Below are 18,395 nucleotides of genomic sequence, written 5' to 3' on the forward strand. Positions count from 1 at the left end.
TGGAACTCCTTGTGCAGGCAGCCGGTCAATCTGCAGATACGTGTTAGAGCATTTAAAAGCTACATAAAACTGAGAGAAATTAACTGCCACAAACCCTTTTCTTTGCTGTGCAAATGGAAGCAGCAGCCTAAATGAATAGGGCTTTTACATGTTCCCTGAGCTTACGTATTATGGGTTACAGAGTATAAGCCGCCTTACGTGATCAGGGAAGATCAGTTCAGTTACTGTCAGAAGTGATGTCGAATACCTCGGAGTGTCTGGGTGAATTATTACTTTAGACCAAATCACTGTATCCCTCTCACATAAATCTCAGCTTCTTTGATCCAAATCTTAGGTCAGTTTTGCCTTTCTTTTGTTTAGTTTGGCTGTCTGGATACTTGAATTTTATCCTATCTATCTCACCTTCAGTGTGCTCCTTATGAATTTGAACTTTTCCCTCCTCCTTTTATATTTTCTCCTTAATAGCTGCAGTGTCATTTAGCTTGGATGTAATTAAACAATACGTAGTGTTAAATAATTGGAAAGGTGGTGGTGCTGAAGAACTCCCTAGATCTCATTGAAACTCAATTTAAATAGTTTATATTAATATGTGAAAACAATGCAATGTATTCTCAGTAGAGAGAAGCATTTCAGATGCACATAAGGCATTTTTTGTTGTTTTCTAAATTGAAATATTTCACTTTCTCACTCCATTCAGCCTAGAATTGTATCTTCCTTAGAAAAAAATCTTTATCCAAAATCTTTAGATACAATTGAAGAGAACAATCCATTGTTCTTCTGCAGAAAAACATCCTTTGTTGGTGTAGTCATGATGTGTACGTTTTGCCCATTTGATTGTTATAAACAGATTTTTACTGACTTTATACAGTAAGTTACTCTTATAGGATGCTACTTTTTCAGTTACTGGGATAATAAAAGGTCCTGTGACCTCTCACAGCGAGCTGTCTGTCTACAGCAGTTCCTGAGAGTTATGCAATGCATTCGCCATCTCTGTCTTTGCTTTTACAGATGATAATAATACATGTTTTGATGTACAGTCTGAATCTTCCACCTTTTTGTTGCTGGTATAATAATACATTTGTTTGTGTAATGTTTTGCTGTTTGACTCACTCTCAGCTTGTGTTGTTTTCCACTCTGTTGTGCTATTGAGATATTTTTGGCATTGTTTATCTTTGTTGTTTGTGTCTATGGACTGACTACTATTCCCATTTGTAGTACCTAAATTGGCTTAATTTACAATGTCTTTTGTTCGCAGCAGTCCAGAGTGTGAAAATACTTTTGCTTGTGGAAAGACGTTATGGTCTGTGCAATCCATGCTCAGGCTCCTGCTGAGGTCAAAGAGGACTTGGTCAAAACTGTGGAGGGACACACCCTACACAACATCAGACACAGCTGATCCAACAAGTCCTGGGAGCAAGGAGTGGGATCCAGTTGTCTGTCCAGTGCACTGACCTCCCTAATTACTACTTGCTTAGTTTTCTCCTAACTCTATCATTCTCCATTTCCACTTACCGCTCAGATTCAAGCGTGGGCACAGAGGGTGGTGCTGTTGGGTGTTTGGTTGTCCAATGATGAGAATACCATCCAAAAAAGTGAAGGACAAGGGTTTAAATTCAGGCTTGAAGTGGAGTTGAACTCGTGGTGCTTTTGGCAAGTCACGGAAAAGGTGGTCACGCATCCTTTAAAAAGGATGAACGTTTCTTAGGCTTGTGTCTGTCCTTACAATTGGATTCAGAGCTCTGCATCTAAAATGGATGATGATCCTGAATTCTAGGAAGAGCTGAAAATTGAGGTGCGTCCTTGTACTTACTGTGTCCCACTAGCTGACTATGGGCTGCACTTCATGCAAAGGATTTCTGTATCTCACCTTCTGGAAGTGTTTGTTTTGTCTCCATTGCCTCTATCAGGATCCCCCGATTCTTTTTCTGTCTGTCACTGCAGTAAAACTCAAGAGGGAAGTCACTCTTAGGGGGTGCTCGTCTGATTCTCACCCCTTTCTCTGAGATGTTTCCCCTAAAGCATTTATTTTGCATTCTCTTTGCTTCTTTCCTTCACCAGTCCAAGACATGAGTGGCTTATTGAGTAGATGAAAATAGATACAGGCGCTCAGAAATTTCTGTTGTTCTCCAGAGAGACGACTGTCTAATGTCCAGCAGAGCAGTGCCTGAGACCCATCTGTCAAGATAACAGCTGCCACTTTTTCCATAGTTCGTTTATAAGATCACCGAGATCAAAACTTAGAGATGGAAAAGACCTATTTATAATGACAAACTGTGCTGTTAATAGCTCCTTTCCATTGTGGCTCTGAAGAACTTTAAAGGCCTACTGTATAAAGCCTTCCAAGATACCTCAGGCAAAGTATATTAATTAATAATATTATTGCTGGATATACCACTGACTCTCTTTTTGACCTTGGTGAAACTACAGTCATCGTTTCACAGGGAGTAAAATGAAGATGAGTTGTACTTACACAGCTGTCTGCTGACAGAACCTATTCGGTTTGACATCCAGCTTTTTGCTCCGATCACAAATCTACAGTATTCTGTATTCTTGCAGGATTCTGCCCTGGAGGATAGTCCCGAGTGCATCATTCAGCTTACTTTTAAATTACCATGATCCAGGTCTTAAATTGCTGCATATACTGTTGTACTTTCATTAATATCAGGGGAACTGTGCTAGTTTACATCAACGAGAAGCTGCAGCACCAGGAACAATGAACAAAAATAGGAAGCAAACATGGCAAAAGCAGAATTTCGTAGCTAGTATTATTTCAGTACATACTCTCAGAGTCTACAGGCAGAGTGATATTTATGACACTGCTAGGATCTGCCTTGGAGCCCATAAAACACTTTACATTGAAAACAATACTACAAAAATAGTCTTTTTTGTGAAAGCAGGTGCATTCCTAGTAGGTGGGAAGAACAAACTATACGTCTATAGAAAGATTTGTTCCTTTGATGAGTGCACCTCATCTATCTTTTAAAAAGACAGCCTAGAAAAATAATGGTATGCAAATAAGACATTCTTCTGGTAGCGCAGCAAAGGATAAAGACCACTTAGCAAAGTGGTAGTTTTATTTGTTCTTAATGACAGGCTGAACTTCTGACAACTTAATAAGGGTTACCCAATACATAACTTGTTCATAAACCCTTCTCAGAGTTCACTCAAAGATGAGAAGTGGCTTTTATCTTCTTTTATTTCTATATCATATTTACCATATGTGTTACTATACAGGATCTAGGTAGATCTGCGGCCACCGAGTCTAAAGGACCTTAGGCAACATAATCCACAGGAGGGCGTTTGGCGTGCAAATCAAAACCAACTTGATTTTAAACTACGTTTTCTCCCTAATCTTGACTGTGATCAAGTAAATTTAGGAGGAATTAATCTCAACTGTCTTTAGTTACCTACAAGTCTTATGGTTTGCCCCATGTTCGTGGACAGAGATCATTCTCCACTCTTGAACCAGAGTCACTCCTTGAGTGAAACAGCAGCGTGATTCATCTGATTACCCTGGAAACTGTGTGTGTGTTAGGCTGGAGTGAGGCTCCATGGTGGCCCCAAATTGGTGCCAGTGAAGTCATGTCTCATTTTTCCCTGTGGACTCGCAGGCAAGAGGAGACGATTCCCCAGGAATTCTCTGAATGCTTGTGAAGGGAGTGGATATTGCATAATGCCAGCCAGGAAGGTTATACCCCACCTCTAAAATAAGACATATTACAGGGATGTCTGACCCGTCTGGATCTAAATGTTGGATATACTGGTTATAAAGCATTTGACTTCTGCATTATATATGTTTTATGTACATAAGAGATAATGATGGAACAGCAGTGTTTGCCTATGACTTATTTAGAGTATATGTAATCTTGGCATATTGACTGTGTCTTCTTACGTGGCTCAGTCAACACCCATTTTTATAAACTGTGTTTTCTGCTCTGGCTGCATCTTGTGTGTCTCCTTTTTTCCAATAACGTTTTTCTTTTTCTCCTTCTTATTTAAGAACAGAGTAGTGCTAAATCTGTTGGACCATGTTAAATGATCGCTGTGTTTGTCAAGACAAGTTCCAATAAAACACTCCTCTGTGAAGGAGGTGTAGCCATGTTATGCATTAAGAAAGTTGGATGTGAGAAAGAACTGGGTAAACAAGGGCTCATGGGGGAGAAAGAGCACTCATTCACAAGGGATGTGGGGAGAAATGTTGTTTTTCTGTTCCAAATGCCCCAGAGGCAAACATAGCATTTTAATGTCTTGGGTTTAACTGGTAACACGTTAACAATGTCCTGTTTCATGCTCAAATTTATCATCTCTGGGTATGCATAGCCTCATAATCCAGTGCCCTACTGGAGATGGCTAGATTTGTCACTAGGCTGTCGCTAGCTTAAACCAAGGGAATCAAAACAGTTGCTACAGGCTAAAATATCAAATCCATGCCACCATTGCACAGGCAATCATAAAACAAAAATGGGAAGAAGAGGGGAGAAGGAAATACACGTGTGTGTTGTGGCATAGGATGAAACTGAGAATGAAACCAAGCAAAAAGATTGATTGTATCGTCTGTTATCTTGGTGCACTGGATGGCCAGAATTCTTTGGCCAAGCTCTGCCGCGTGTGTTCAGGTAGGAAATATTGGAAAAGGTCTTTTTGGTATTACAGCTGTGCTCTTGAACTGCTCTTTGTGGTTTTTTGGCTGGTACTGGGGGAAAGGGACAGAAGGACTTAGCCCAGTCAGAACCTGTGTTACAGCACTAGGTATTTAGAGGTAGAGATGCAAGAGAGGCAAAGAATTTTTGTAGTAATATATTATCTCTAAAATATTGCTTTAGACAGCTATAGTCCTACTCATTAGTATACCCAGACTGACCTGATTCTGCCATCCTTATTCAAATGAAATTTGCCTTATGCTGCAGAGCATGTATATTTTACAGCTGAACTTTGTAAGGGCAACAGAATCAAACCCTAAAATAAAAGAACTGTTTTAAGACGACAGAACACCAGACAAATTGTTTTGGTCTCCTTACAATTCATGTGGAATATGCTTATTGAGGCTGATACCTGCCTTGAGGGTAAATCTGCTTTTTCTTCTTCTTTAAAAATATGCAAATCTACGAAGCCGTTAGGACAGAATAATGCTTTTCAGTAGAGTGAACTAGACAATTGCATGTAATTTTCTTGGCTGTGAAGTCAAGCTAAGTGCAAGGCTCTTTCATATTGTCTTGTAGTTGTACGCAACTGATAGATAGTGCATGGTAATGCATTATTGAATAGTTGTCTGTCGTGTCTTCATTGCACGCTGTCAGCTGCATAGTAAATAATTGATTGTGTTGCTCTTACTCCACATTAAAGATATATGAGTATATAATACATGAAGAAAATGAAGCAGCAAGGCTGACTGTATTGAAAAGATCAACCGGTACTGAAGTGTTCTGCGGTAACAGGAACTAAGAAGTGACCACCACCGCTATCCATTTCCCATTTCTATACTTTGAGTCAGTGATTGTTTGTCATGGCAACAAATGGCACATTCAAATCATTGCTGTGGCCTTTTTAAACAGCAATAAAAAATGTGGTAAAGAGCTGATGTGCTGCAGAGATGCACCCCCTAGTCTCTTCAACTGTTATCCCTCAGGACTGAAAATTCCCTCAGAAACAGTCATCATTTTTTCTTAAGTGGCAGTAAATCATAGAATCACAGAATGGTTTGAGTTGGAAGGGACCTTAAAGATCATCTAATTCCAACCCCGTTGCCATGGGCAGGGACACCTCCCACTGGCTCAGGCTGCCCAAGCCCCATCCAACCTGGCCTTGAACACCTCCAGGGGTGGAGCAGCCACAGCAGCTCTGGGCAACCTGGGCCAGGGCCTCACAAGTCTCCTGGTGAAGAAATTCTTCCTTATGTCCAGTCTAAATCTGCCCCTTTCCAGTTTATTCCCATTGCCCCTCGTCCTATCCCCACAAGCCTTTGTGAACAGCCCCTCCCCAGCTGTCCTGTAGCCCCTCCAGGTACTGGAAGGCCCCTATGAGATCTCCTTGGAGCCTTCTCCAGGCTGAACAACTCCATCTCTCTCATCCTGTCCTCATATGGAAGGTGCTCCAGCCATGGGATCATCCTTGTAGCCTCCTCTGGACCCATTCCAACACCTCCATCTCTTTCTTTTGTTGAGGATTCCAGAACTGGACATAATACTCCAGGTGGGGTCTTACAAGAGAGGAACAGAGGGGCAGAATCCCCTCCCTTGAGGTCAGAAAAATACAGCCTAAGCCAGCAAGTCTTTTTTTTTTTTTTCCTCATAAGGCTTTGTTTATATTAAGCAGAAGAAACGTTAATAGGGAAAAACTGAGTTTGTGTTTACAGTGGTACTAAACCTCTGTTGTTAAACCTTTCCCATGAAAAGCCATACTTCTTTTCTCAGTTCAGATGTCAAAGTCCCTGTAAAGGACAGAGTAAAGGTGGCTCGCTATTCAAACATAGCATAGGAAATGAAAGCATCCCCCAGCTCACATTCAATGCTCTTTATCTATTTCTATTGCAACAATCATCATTTCTGATGAAAACAATTTTCATCAGTAAAACAGCTGAGATGCCAAATATATCCAGAAAAGAGTTTGCTTTGGAAGTTGAATCAAAGAAATCAGAGGTATGCACTGCTTACGGCATAGTTGTGTGGAAGGATGCTCATGGCCAGGTACAACTTCGGGCTGCTGGGAGCTGCTGTTATGGTGAAAAGGTGTAAAACAGTGAACTGTGTTTTGAGGTAATAATGAAATGAAAATATAAGACGTGTGATATTTTGCTTACACAGATCTGGGTTCTGATGGAATGACCTGGAGTGCTAAAGCATGCTGGATTCTCCAGGCATTTCCCTGGGAAGCAGAAACACAAGGCACCGACTGTATTTGCCTAGACAAGTGTTGCGCACATCTCTCCATTTAACACTAAATTATACGCGAACTGTTCTTGTTCCTGATGGTAAACCACAATTTTTTCAGCTGTGTTAGGGTGAGACTCAGCCGTGAGAACGCCACCGAATGCAGAGGAGTTGTCCTGCTTTACCACAGCACGTCAGAGCTGAGTCTGATAAGAACTGATCTGTTTTAATGTGAATAACATCACTGAAGTCAGTAGAGTTCTGCTGGTGTAAACCACCCTGGGATGCGATTTGTGAATTGAGGGATGTGTTTCTCCCACTGCACCCATGCAATTATGCTGGACTGTATCCTCCTCTATATACTGCGAGGGTGTCACTGTTGACCCAAAGGCTTTTGTGCAGCTTCTAGAAACTTCCAATAATATATTTTCCAGATTAAAAGTATATATTAGTAATAGTTGTACGTTATAAATGGGGGGCGGGAACAGAATTTCCAGCCTGTGTAAAATTCTCCCAACAAACTATTGATGTTTTGGCATTAGAAATGAGATATTTTAAGGGAAAAAGAGAAATGCTTGAGGTCAAAAATTCTTAACCCACAGCAACACTAAGTGCTGAAAATGCTGCCTCTGCGAGTCCTAGGAACCAAACCGAGTGACAAGGTGATAACAGCACAGTTCTATTACAAGGCATTATTGGAAAGGTGGTTGCATTGAAAGGCATAAAAATTTAGTCCCTGTCCTGATAAACCTCTGTTCTGGATAAAATGGATCAGGAAGTGTCCTAGACACATCTGAATCTCAGTCCCTCTTTCTGTTGCCAACAAATGTTCAGAAAGTATCTGTCTTCAAGTGTATGTATTTCCCTGACATTCTGTAGGTAAAGGTAATACTTCGCAGGTGAATGTTGCTGTTTTTTGAAAGTCATCTATTCAGTTTGTGCCCTTAGTACTGCTGAGGTAAAGTGAATCCTGTTGTACAGGATAAAAGGAGAGCAACTACTGAAATCAAGGGGTTTGTTCTGGATTAGGATCTTTGTCTTCTTATTCCCAGAATGTGTCAACACTGCAAAGACAAATAATTCAGTAAACACTGGAGCCAGTGAAGCCTGGGATGCAATTTGGTCTGCTTCATTTAGGTATGGATAGATGAGTCAATACCTCCTCACCAGGGCCCTATAAAAAGCTGGCAGTCAAGCATTTAAAATTAATGCTATTAACTTTTTCTAGTTTTCTAAGTTAGTTGACTGAGAATGATAAACAATCCCAGGAGGTCATTGCAGTCCTAACACATAAATCTGTGGGATGAATCCTCTTTAGAGATACCTCTCTTTCTCCAGTAACCGCCAAAAAGACCTAGGTGGCAGGTTTAGACATAGTTTCTTGGAGAAGGGTAGTGTTAGCAGTGAAATTCACCTCACCTAATATACACATAGATATTCAAGATTCAGGCACGTACATTGACAGGCTGTCTATGGAGGACCTTTGGTGTCAACTCTCTCCATCCATCTTTTGCATAAATAATGGTTTGGGGGGCACGATTTTATTCAGACCATAGGTGTAAGTCTGGTGTCTAAATATCTGGGCTGGCTCTGTGGATTTGGGTTATTTGGTTGGTTGAATAACCAGCTGAATTATTCTCAGATGAAGGAATCCCCAGGTAAAAAGAAACTTAGACTGTGATCAAGCGGCAGCATTCGTGTCTTTCCATTCCTGACCTTTCCTCAATAATACAAGTTCTCTGATAACAAGTAAAGATTGAGTTTTTCTCTTGGTAGAAGCACTTGCGGGATCTTTTTCCTATGCAGATTTCTTTTCATGACATGCAGAGGATCTTTATGTCAATAGGAGCACTGCTCCTCTGTCAAACTTGGCTGAAATCAGCTAAAAGATTAAAGACTAGTTAGGCAAGTCCAGACAGTGTCGTTAGCCCTCTGCCCTTAGGAAACAGACTTAAATGATGTGATCTTGGCTGAGGTTGGCTGACCTCGGTTAGGGAATTCACCTTAAAAGCGTAGTGCAGACACACCTATGTTTTAATAACAGCTTGTGTTAAACCTAGACTGAAGCTTTGTTTTCATTGCTGTCTTAGCCCAAATGGCATTGTATTTTTGGCAGTTTAGATGGATCCCTAGTTTTGTTCGTTAACAAAATTATTTGTCTGCTCTTTGATCTTAAGCTTCAGCGAGCTCAACTTCAATGATTCAGCAGGACCCATGATGTGAGACAGCTCCTAATTTTTAGCACCCAGTTGTTAATTAGGACACCTTGTAGATCAGAACATTTTCAAATCCGTGTAACATCCTGATAACTGAGTTTGTACAATTAATTATTTTAATATAATGATTGTTACCTTTCAGAATCAAATGTAAGGTTATTATAAAAAGTAAGCAGATTGGTATCTAGATGTCCTTGCTCGGTCAAAACTCTTATTGATTGTTCTGACTTTGCAAAATAATATTATTAAGTCCCAGATTGGGTTTGGTTTGGTTTTTTTCCCTTGTTGTTAGCTAGATAAATAAAGGTGCCAGCAGGCTGAGGATGGGCATCCGTCCTTGTTGAAGAATATTAACCAAATCAATTTTTTCACAAAAAAGAAAATCAATTGATGCATTAGCAAGAGAGAAAATAAAACATTAAGCTGTTTTAGCTCCCAGGAGCCTGAAGTCAACTCTAACTTTCAGAAACAGAGAGATAAAAAGGATCTAAAGTTCAGATCTAAATCTGGATCAGAACTTCTCCAGGGCACGTGGGGACTCTGACTCACTTCTAAACTAGATGTGTATTTAAAGGGCAGTCATTGAAAAATTTACCGTCCTGCCAGAGCTTTGGCGAATATGGACCCATCTTTGCAGGAGGGTTGGGACTAGATGATCTTTAAGGTCCCTTCTGACCCAAATCATTCTATGTTTCTGTATGGCTCTCTGAATCCCAGTTTATCCTCCAAAGCAATCAGCTGAGGTGATGACAAAGGAGGTTACATTTCTGAATTCATCACCTAGTGAATTTTCAGCCCTTGCTGAACGTAGGGTGTTGCTATAAACACGGGAGAAGCAGCCTGTTTTCTTCTACAAGAAACTAACACATCTTCTATAGGCTTTTGATGGTCAGTTTTTATCTGATATATATTAGACTAGCAAGCTCATGGGCAGAGAGAAGCATTATTTTAAGTGGGAAACATTGTCCATTAGCTGTTGTCAGAATCTCTGAAGAGTTAATTCTGGTTCTGCCACCAGTTTGATGTGTGTAAACCATCAGACCTTTAAGCTAAGTATTTTAATAGGATTTAGTTACAAAATGAAGCTGAAAACATACTAAAATGTTTAACTTTGCATCTGATCTGAACTTCCAGACTGAGATTAGTTTTTAATAAATAAATATAATGTATAATAAATATCTTCTTCCGCTTCCTTGGGCTGCTGTGAGGAATAATTAGTGTATGCATACTACTTTGAACATGCAGACTGTAATGACAGCGCTAAGTTTTAATATTAAAACTATTAAATATTGGGATTCTGTAATAGTCTCCTTCCATTTCATAGAATCAGAAGGTTTTATGATGTGTTTAAAAATAAAAGTGCTGTAAGGAAGGACTGCCATTTAAATTTAAGATCAAATGCTTCAAAAAGGATTATATGATATGCCTGAGAGTTCCGCCTGAGCTGCTTCTCCCTGCCTGCCCTCCCCCGTACGCAGGCTGGTTTTCTACCTTACAAATGAACCCAGTTTTGGAACTGGGAAGCTTTGTACAGGCAGCTGTTGCAACTTCCCAGCCTGCATGGAGGGGTTTAGAGATGTCACCAAGCAGAATATATTGCATAATGTGCGTATGTACTTGCATCAGAGCATACATAAAATACTTCATTATTATACCGTCAAAAACGTAAGGAATGTGACAAGCACTAATGGTAAAGGTTTTGAAACACACTTATGGGCAGTTTATTCCCTAATTTTCCTGCTAAGGTCTTACGAACATACATACACATACGTCTCTGAAGTAGCAGCTTTAACAGATGCTGGACTTGGTCAACAGCTAATTTGCCTTCGTATGGCATTTATTTTTAATATTGATGTAAAATATCTAGACACACAACCCTACTGGAACAATCAAATATTGTCAACTCGTTACTTCAAGTCCAGAATACCATCACCACTGATTTAGCTACTAATGAATTTGGAGACATCCTTGTGTGAGCTAATTGTTTGGACTGGCCTTATTATATTCATTGGAAAGAAATAGGCACTGCTAGGGTGCAATTCATTATGTCCTAATGTAGATCTCTAGATCGGGTTAGATGAATTGCCCCCTGAAAGTGCATTTTTCTCTGACTTGCTTATAGAGAGGAGCAGAGTAATTAACTCAAAAGTAGCTGGTTATATCTTAGAAGCATAAAGGCTGGTAAGATTAATCTTAGCTTTTTAGTCTTCGTTATTTCTTCTGGCACATCTGTTTACATTTACCTTTGATTCATAGCACAACTTCTCAAGCAAGCAAAATGTGCCTTTTTTTCTTGTTCTTTGGACAACAACTGATGGTTTCCATGAAAAATAAAACTTTTGCATCAAGCTGCTCTATTAATATAACAGCTTTAATGGGAAGAAACCAATAAAATGATATTTTTCATATTGGATCATAAAGGCGGTATTTCTCAGTGTTTTCTGTCAAAGCTGTGCTGATAATGCTGTTGTCATCCAGAAACTTTCTCAGATATCTGCTTATTAGTGAACTTTTCTTTGTACAGTGCCTCAAACTGGAGAGTTATGGTATACGGAGAAGAGGAGGCTGCGGAGAGACCATAGAGCAGCCTTCCCGGACTTAAAGGGGGCTACATGGGGACAGACTTTTTATCAAGGTCTGTTGTGACAGGACAAGGAGTAACAGTTTTAAACTAAGGAAGAGTAGGTTTAGACTGGATATAAGGAAGATATTTTTTGCAATGAGGGTGGTGAAACACTGGCAGAGAATGCCCAGGGAGACAGTGAAAGCCCCATCCCTGGGAACATTTCAAGTCAGGTTGGATGGGGCTCTGAGCAACCTGATTGAGTTATAGGTGTCCCTGCTCATTGCAGAGAGTTTGGACTGGATGACCTTAAAGGTCCCTTCCAGTGTTGTGCCCATCAAAAGGGATGAGTAAGATGTTGCTGTGACTGACTCTGGTGGCTGAATGAAGACATAAAGAATGAGGGTGGTAGCTTATTCGTATAAATGGCCATGCTGTTGTATTTTTGAATGCAGAGCCTTCTCCATTTGTTCTGCACAAGGAGGAAAGTCGTGTAGCTGTAATGTAATGTAGAAGGTTTGTATTCAGGGTGTGGAATGGCCACGTTTGTGTAACACATGTTATTCTAGTATTCCTGAGCAAATCAAGTAGGGAAGGTAAACAGATCAAGGTACCAGATATTCCTTCTAGGTATTCTGGTGTAAATTTGCAGGAACAAGTCAAAGGAGCTCCTCTGTAATGGAAAATATTTAACTGGCAGCAAATTTGTCTCAAGAGCTCCCAAACCTGAACCTACATCCCCACCCTTTGATAAAAGTTCCTGTGGAAAGCTCCTGTGGCCATCCATAGCAACAGCCCCCTCGTTACGCAACGTGTGCTCCGCAAGGACTGTTCCCTTTTGCTAGTTACGCTGCTAAAAGAATACATTAAGCTAAAAGGAAATATTTAATGAGAAGTAAACCTAGACAAATCTGTGTTAAATTGGGTTTCTTTGTCTGTAGGCTTGGTTTAGGAAGCTTTTCTGTGTTTAGGAGCAAGTCTGGATCAAGCACCTGCATTGGGATTCTCTATTCTGCTGCTTCCCACTTATTCCTTGCCTGCTTTTATCTACTTAGCCAAGAAGCTCTGCGGTGCGAGCAATAGCCTTTCTATATCTCTATGCAGTGTTTGGTATGATCAGAGTTATAAGCTATTGCATTAAGAACACTAAGAGGAATGCATTTCAGTTTTCAAAACCTAAATTACCAGAAAGCAAAAGTAACAGTGTGGTTCCAATGAATTTGACTGTCCTGCCTTTTCCATTTCGGTTGAGGCTTCAAAATGAAAATAGAAGTGAGCAGCTGATGTGACCAAGACATTCATTTTTCACTCCTTCTCTCCCCCCGGCACTTAAATGTAGATGTAGCTCGGGTTGAAACTGTGTGTCTTGTTTTGGCAGGAATGCTACAGAATGGAAAGAAGTTTGATTCCTCCAGAGACAGAAACAAGCCTTTCAGGTTCAAGATTGGCAGGCAAGAAGTCATTAAAGGATTTGAAGAAGGTGTCACACAGGTACAAAAAAATGGTTCTGGCTGAACTTCAAACTAGCTGAAGCACTTGTGAGCGCAGCAATGCCCAGTGCAATGGTGACAAGACCAAGTGGAAATCACACTGTAGGATACGGAGTGGTTTTATGAAAGTATGATCTGTTCGAGCACAGTATTTCCTGTAGTTCTCCATCCATCTATCCATCCATCCATCCGTCCATCCATCCATCCATCCAGGGACATGCAATGCCTTTGGGAGGGGAGAGGTGAAGTCCCCTCTCCAGGTGTCAGTGTGCCCTTCCCTTTCCCATGGGCAGCTCCCCAAATAGACAATGGTGGCCTCTAAAACATTCCAGGTGGCAGCATTTTATGGAGTGGCCTCTATTCAGCTACTCCATAAAAGTCCAAGCTGCCATTTTTTATGACATCAATGACCGAGCTACAGAGTTTGACCTTTGCTGAACGAGATACCAAACTGCGTTGTTAAATTTTTATGGCTTCAGGCTCCCAGCTACAAAAGTTAACATTCGGTGACCAAGTCCATGCCAAGAAAAAGGAAATTGCCCTCCCTTAATTACATTTTGAGTGCTAACACAATAAAACCCTAAAAGAGCCACACAGTTCATTGCCAACTCTTGCTTTTTGTCTGCGGTGTTGTGAGGGCCAACGAGGTGAGGAGTGCAATCCGGCTCCTCAGGTGCAAGAGTGAATGAGATCAGGGTGAAAATTCCTCATGACTCCCTGTCTTGGGGTCCTAGAACTCAGTGTAGGATGAAACTACTCAAATATTATTATAGGAACAACTGTAATACGAATAACTTAGAATCATAGAATGGTTTGGGATGGAAGAGACCTTAGAGATCACCCAGTTCCATCCCATGCTGTGGGCAGGGACACCTCCCACTGGACCAGGCTGCTCAGAGCCTGGAGCTCAGGACCCCAGTGTGCTGTAGAAATCAGAAGCCAGTGCAGATGGAGCAGTGACAAGTGCTGGGTGAATCAGCTGATCCTTTCTTTGACTGCTCTCCCTCCCTGACTCCTGCCCCTGAATTAATAAGTGGCTGAAAGCCATTCCATTCATCAGTGTGGCAACACGCTGCCCTGCTGCTCCTCCTAGTGGATCACAGGCTTGTGGCTGTCCCCTTCCATCCCAGGATTTTCAGGGGTTTGGGGAGCGTGATTGACACAAAGCACTTGGAAGAAGGCAGTCCGCTATGTCTATCATGCAGATCTTTCAAGGTCTGGTTTAAAGACAGTCAGATGTCAGCAGTGTCTGCATTTCTTTACTCAATTTCTGACAGCTCAAGGTTGCCCCATGCCTAAAACCCGTGCGGGACCTACCAGCTGTATCATTTGCAGGGACCCATCAGAGCAGCAATCAGCCTGCTCCACACAAACCCTTAGGGACCAGGGGAGGTCAGCTGCTCTTAGACTCTCAGACCCATGATATGGATATTCCTGGAATGTGGGAAAGTTCATATTCCTGTTTTTCTTCTACTTAAAGTTCTAGGTTTGGCATATTTTAGAAGAACTGTAAAAAAATCCAACAGGAGATACTGTGTAACATGTAGTCCAGCGATGTGCCCAATCCTGGGAGAGAGATCTGAGTGAAAATCACAGCTTCAAATCAGGGATTCTTCCTTGGCCAATGAGTATTCCATCACCAGCATATGGTGCATGAGTATAGTTTGAGAATGCCTTACCCCAGAATACTCTGCTGGAAGAGCAGGGATTTGAATCTCAATACCGGGAAGCTCCATGAGCATTATTACCACCGGAGCTAGTCTGGAGTGAGAGAAATCAGCATTTCTGTCCATCCCAGGGGTCAGGGCTCTTTGCTGGAATAAGCAGCACCTGGGGCGAGGTGTCTGCCCTTATGTGTGGGCTGAGTTAAGGGAAATAAGAACCCCTTTTAAGCAGGATTGCAACAGCATTTGCTTTGCACCTGCCCAGCAGCAGCAAGTCGGGTGCCTATAGCATCAGCATTTGAGCAACGGTTTTGAAGTTGTCCCTGGTAGTGGCTGAAGAAGGAAAAATGTTGCTGAAGGCTTTTCACAGAGGCTGAACCTAACTGTGTTTCAGTCACCGATCTCTCATGAATACAAAGCTCTGGTCCTGTCTCTTACTGAGAGCCTTTTCTTAATGCCTGCTGATGGTGTGCCATGTGCCCTGTGCTCCGCAGAAGGAACTCACAGCTGGCTCCAGGGCAGGGGGGACCACAGGATGTGTTAAAATGCCTTTAGGTGACTCCTAGACTGGCTCTGGCAATTTAAATAACTGCCGTGAGAAGCCAGAGGAATCGGAAGACCTGTGTCTAAGCTGTTTGTGGCAGCTTCAGCTTGAAGGTGAAAGATGAATCCAGTGGTCCCAACTCTCCTTGATTCTGTAAATCTGCCACACAGTCATTTGTTCTTTTCCTAATAACACTGGTTTTTTTGTCTTCTCTTTTCCTTTCTGCAACATCCAAAACCCAGATGAGCTTGGGACAAAGAGCAAAGTTGACCTGCACACCTGAGATGGCCTATGGAGCCACAGGCCACCCTGGGGTCATCCCTCCCAACGCTACTCTCCTCTTTGACGTTGAGCTTCTCAGGTTGGAGTGAATCTTCTCGAGGGAGCTGACTGGAAACATCTGTTAATAACCATCCGCTCTTTCTCACCTTGCCAGCAGCAGGAGAAATCTTCACTGGAATCCAAATCTTCCCTGCTCAAGCTGTCATGTCAATAGCGCCTGCCTTTCAGTTCCTTACACCTTTTTCTCTTTTTTAACTTTGTGGTGTCTGTATTTGCCTTTTATTAGAAGCTTTGCTTTGGGGAAAACATCTACTATTGTAACATTTTCAAGTTGTACATTTTATTTAACTTGCATGTAAGAAGATTTCACCGTGACAATTGAAAATATATATGAATATAAATATATATATAGTCCTTATTGAAAAACCACTGCCTTACTGTACACTTAAACCAAGAAAGAAAAACCAAAAGGTGCTCAAAAATAAAACAAATACAATGTACGCCTTGTACATGAACGGGCATTAGCCAAACAGAGTTACCTGCGCTGCCACTTTTCTCAACTTGTACGTTCTGCTTGCTGCTGTTTTGAAAAATACTGTCTCATTTAAGAATGAAAAGTATATATATAAAACAATAAAATCTTGCTACTTTACAGTTTCTGTTTCCTGTGTTTCTGCATTCCTCTGGCTACTGGAATTCTTCTTGGTGTAGAAGTTCTTCAAAACAATTTGTTCTTCAACCTATTTGTTGTTAACTATTTCCTCTTCTTCTATGAAATGCACTTAATTCCATGTGCTGTTATAGATGGCACAGTGGGAAGCTGTGGCTGCCCCATCCCTGGAGGGGTTCCAGGCCAGGTTGGATGGGGCTTGGAGCAGCCTGGGCCAGTGGGAGGTGTCCCTGCCCATGGCAGGGGTGGAACTGGATGGGCTTTAAGGTCCCTTCTAACTCAACCCATTCCATAATTCTATGATTCTATTAGGTTATTTTTATTTAACTTGACTAAAAACTATTTGCGTGGTTTCAACTCCTGGGTTTTTGATGGAAGGATTTCAAGCAGGTGGTAAGCTCCTTTTTTCTTGTGTGAGTCTGTAAGGAGAACACACCCAGCATGAGCAGACAGACCATGAAACTACGTAAGCATCTCCAGGTGCTGCCTCCTGGAGATGGGAGAGAAAAGGAGCACAGGAAAGCCAGACTGGCAAACTGGTCAGTGGCTACAGCTCGTGCTCTTCTTTCTTGAGGTGTTCACTTTACCCACAAAGCTGCGTTAGAATTTGTTAATTAGTAAGCCTCTAAAATCCATCCCTTATAGCCTGTTCACTGAGGGTTGATGGAGTAAGTTTTTTCTTGCTCCCTTCTCTGTAAAGAAGCAAAAAGACTTTTGGAACTCATTTTTTGGTGGAAATCCAGGCTTACTGCAGCAGTGAGGTTACACATCTGCTTTTCTTTAACCGTTCTTTTATTTGGAACAGGCTAATTTCTTGTTAGTAAATAGGAAATCAGACCTGGGAGGTTTGATACCCACTAGCTCTCAGAGCTCTCCTCAAAGGTCCCAGGCACCTTTCCCACCGCCCTGGGCTCTCGCACTGGTCTTCCCTTCAGCACCAGTCTTGATTTGAGCCCTGAGTTAGGGATGATGGCGCTGCACTGCCGCGGTTGCAGGTGTGAGCACCTCAATGTGTCAAGGTTAGATGTAACGTAGCTCTGTCGGACACAGGGCACATTGGTCTAAAGCTGCTCCTACCAACAACCCAGTTGAAGTTACTTGATCATGGAAAATAACGTAAAGGATCTGGTTTGGGACCATTCCTGGATGCCTCAAGAGTGAGCAATGATGGGAAGGATTGGCTCAGCGTACCTGGAATGGCCATGTCTCCTCTCTGACATCTCGGGGTCCTGCTCTCGGCAAGCTTCTGCTGTGTCTAAAGCATCACTCTGCCTTGCTGCTTCCGCTCGGTTTCTCCCCAGTGAAACACGCGTTCCTGCTGGGCCTGAAGAGCTGATTATGTTCAGCCTTATCATCTCTATCTGCAGAGCACTTTACTGTTGCCCTCAGCGGTCCAACCCAGCCATTACTGAGTCTGTAAAATCCTTATTACAGCTGGTTGATGAAGCTCACTCTGTCATCAACCTTTCTCTGCAGAGACCTTTGTTGGAAGCAGAGATTATTACATTTTTTTATGCCAATTTCATTTAAAAAAAAATCTGAAAGGAAAACTAATTGTGCTTTGTGATACTTAGGGAAATTAAGTCTTCAAGGAAATGTAATCTTCAGCTCTTTATTTGACTGCAAATGCGTTAATTTATTTAATTGTGTCATCGATCAACACAGTCTATAATTATTAGCACTGCATAATGGATTGGAAAAAATTTACTGTCGTTGCCTGTGTAATCAGATATGCTCTCATTACTAATTTCTAAACAGCATCGATGAAGAAAAATGACCTTCCAGTCTTAATTTCGCGCCCTAATTCCTGAAAAATTAAATGGGAAGTGAGCACACACAAAAACCGACACAGATGCAAAGTACAAGGCTGGTAACATCTGCCTTATTTGCTGTGCCCTCTGCCATTCATAGAACTGATCTCATTTCCCCGTCCTTTGATATTACATTTCAAAGAAAATCTTGAGCAGACCTCATCAAAACAATCCTCCGGGCATTCGATTTCCATTCCTTCTCTCTTGCAGGTACAAATTATTATTTCATTTTACATGTGCAGGGACATTGAAAGCCCTGAGCAGGCACTGGAAGAAAAAGTATGAAATG

General features: G+C 41.6%; 1 protein-coding gene across 1 annotated transcript in view; it reads left to right on the forward strand.

Annotated features, from left to right (window-relative positions):
• Positions 1-16,282, forward strand: part of FKBP1B (FKBP prolyl isomerase 1B) — a 49,032-nt gene extending 32,750 nt beyond the window's left edge. Inside the window, exons 3-4 of the mRNA XM_054063404.1 lie at positions 13,024-13,136; positions 15,586-16,282. Of these exons, the coding sequence (XP_053919379.1) occupies positions 13,024-13,136; positions 15,586-15,714 (242 nt within the window). The 3' untranslated portion in view covers positions 15,715-16,282. The remainder of the gene's footprint in view (positions 1-13,023; positions 13,137-15,585) is intronic.
• Positions 16,283-18,395: the final 2,113 nt, after the last annotated feature.

This window comes from Cuculus canorus, chromosome 3, assembly GCF_017976375.1.
Source record: "Cuculus canorus isolate bCucCan1 chromosome 3, bCucCan1.pri, whole genome shotgun sequence".
Taxonomy (NCBI): Eukaryota; Metazoa; Chordata; class Aves; order Cuculiformes; family Cuculidae; genus Cuculus; species Cuculus canorus.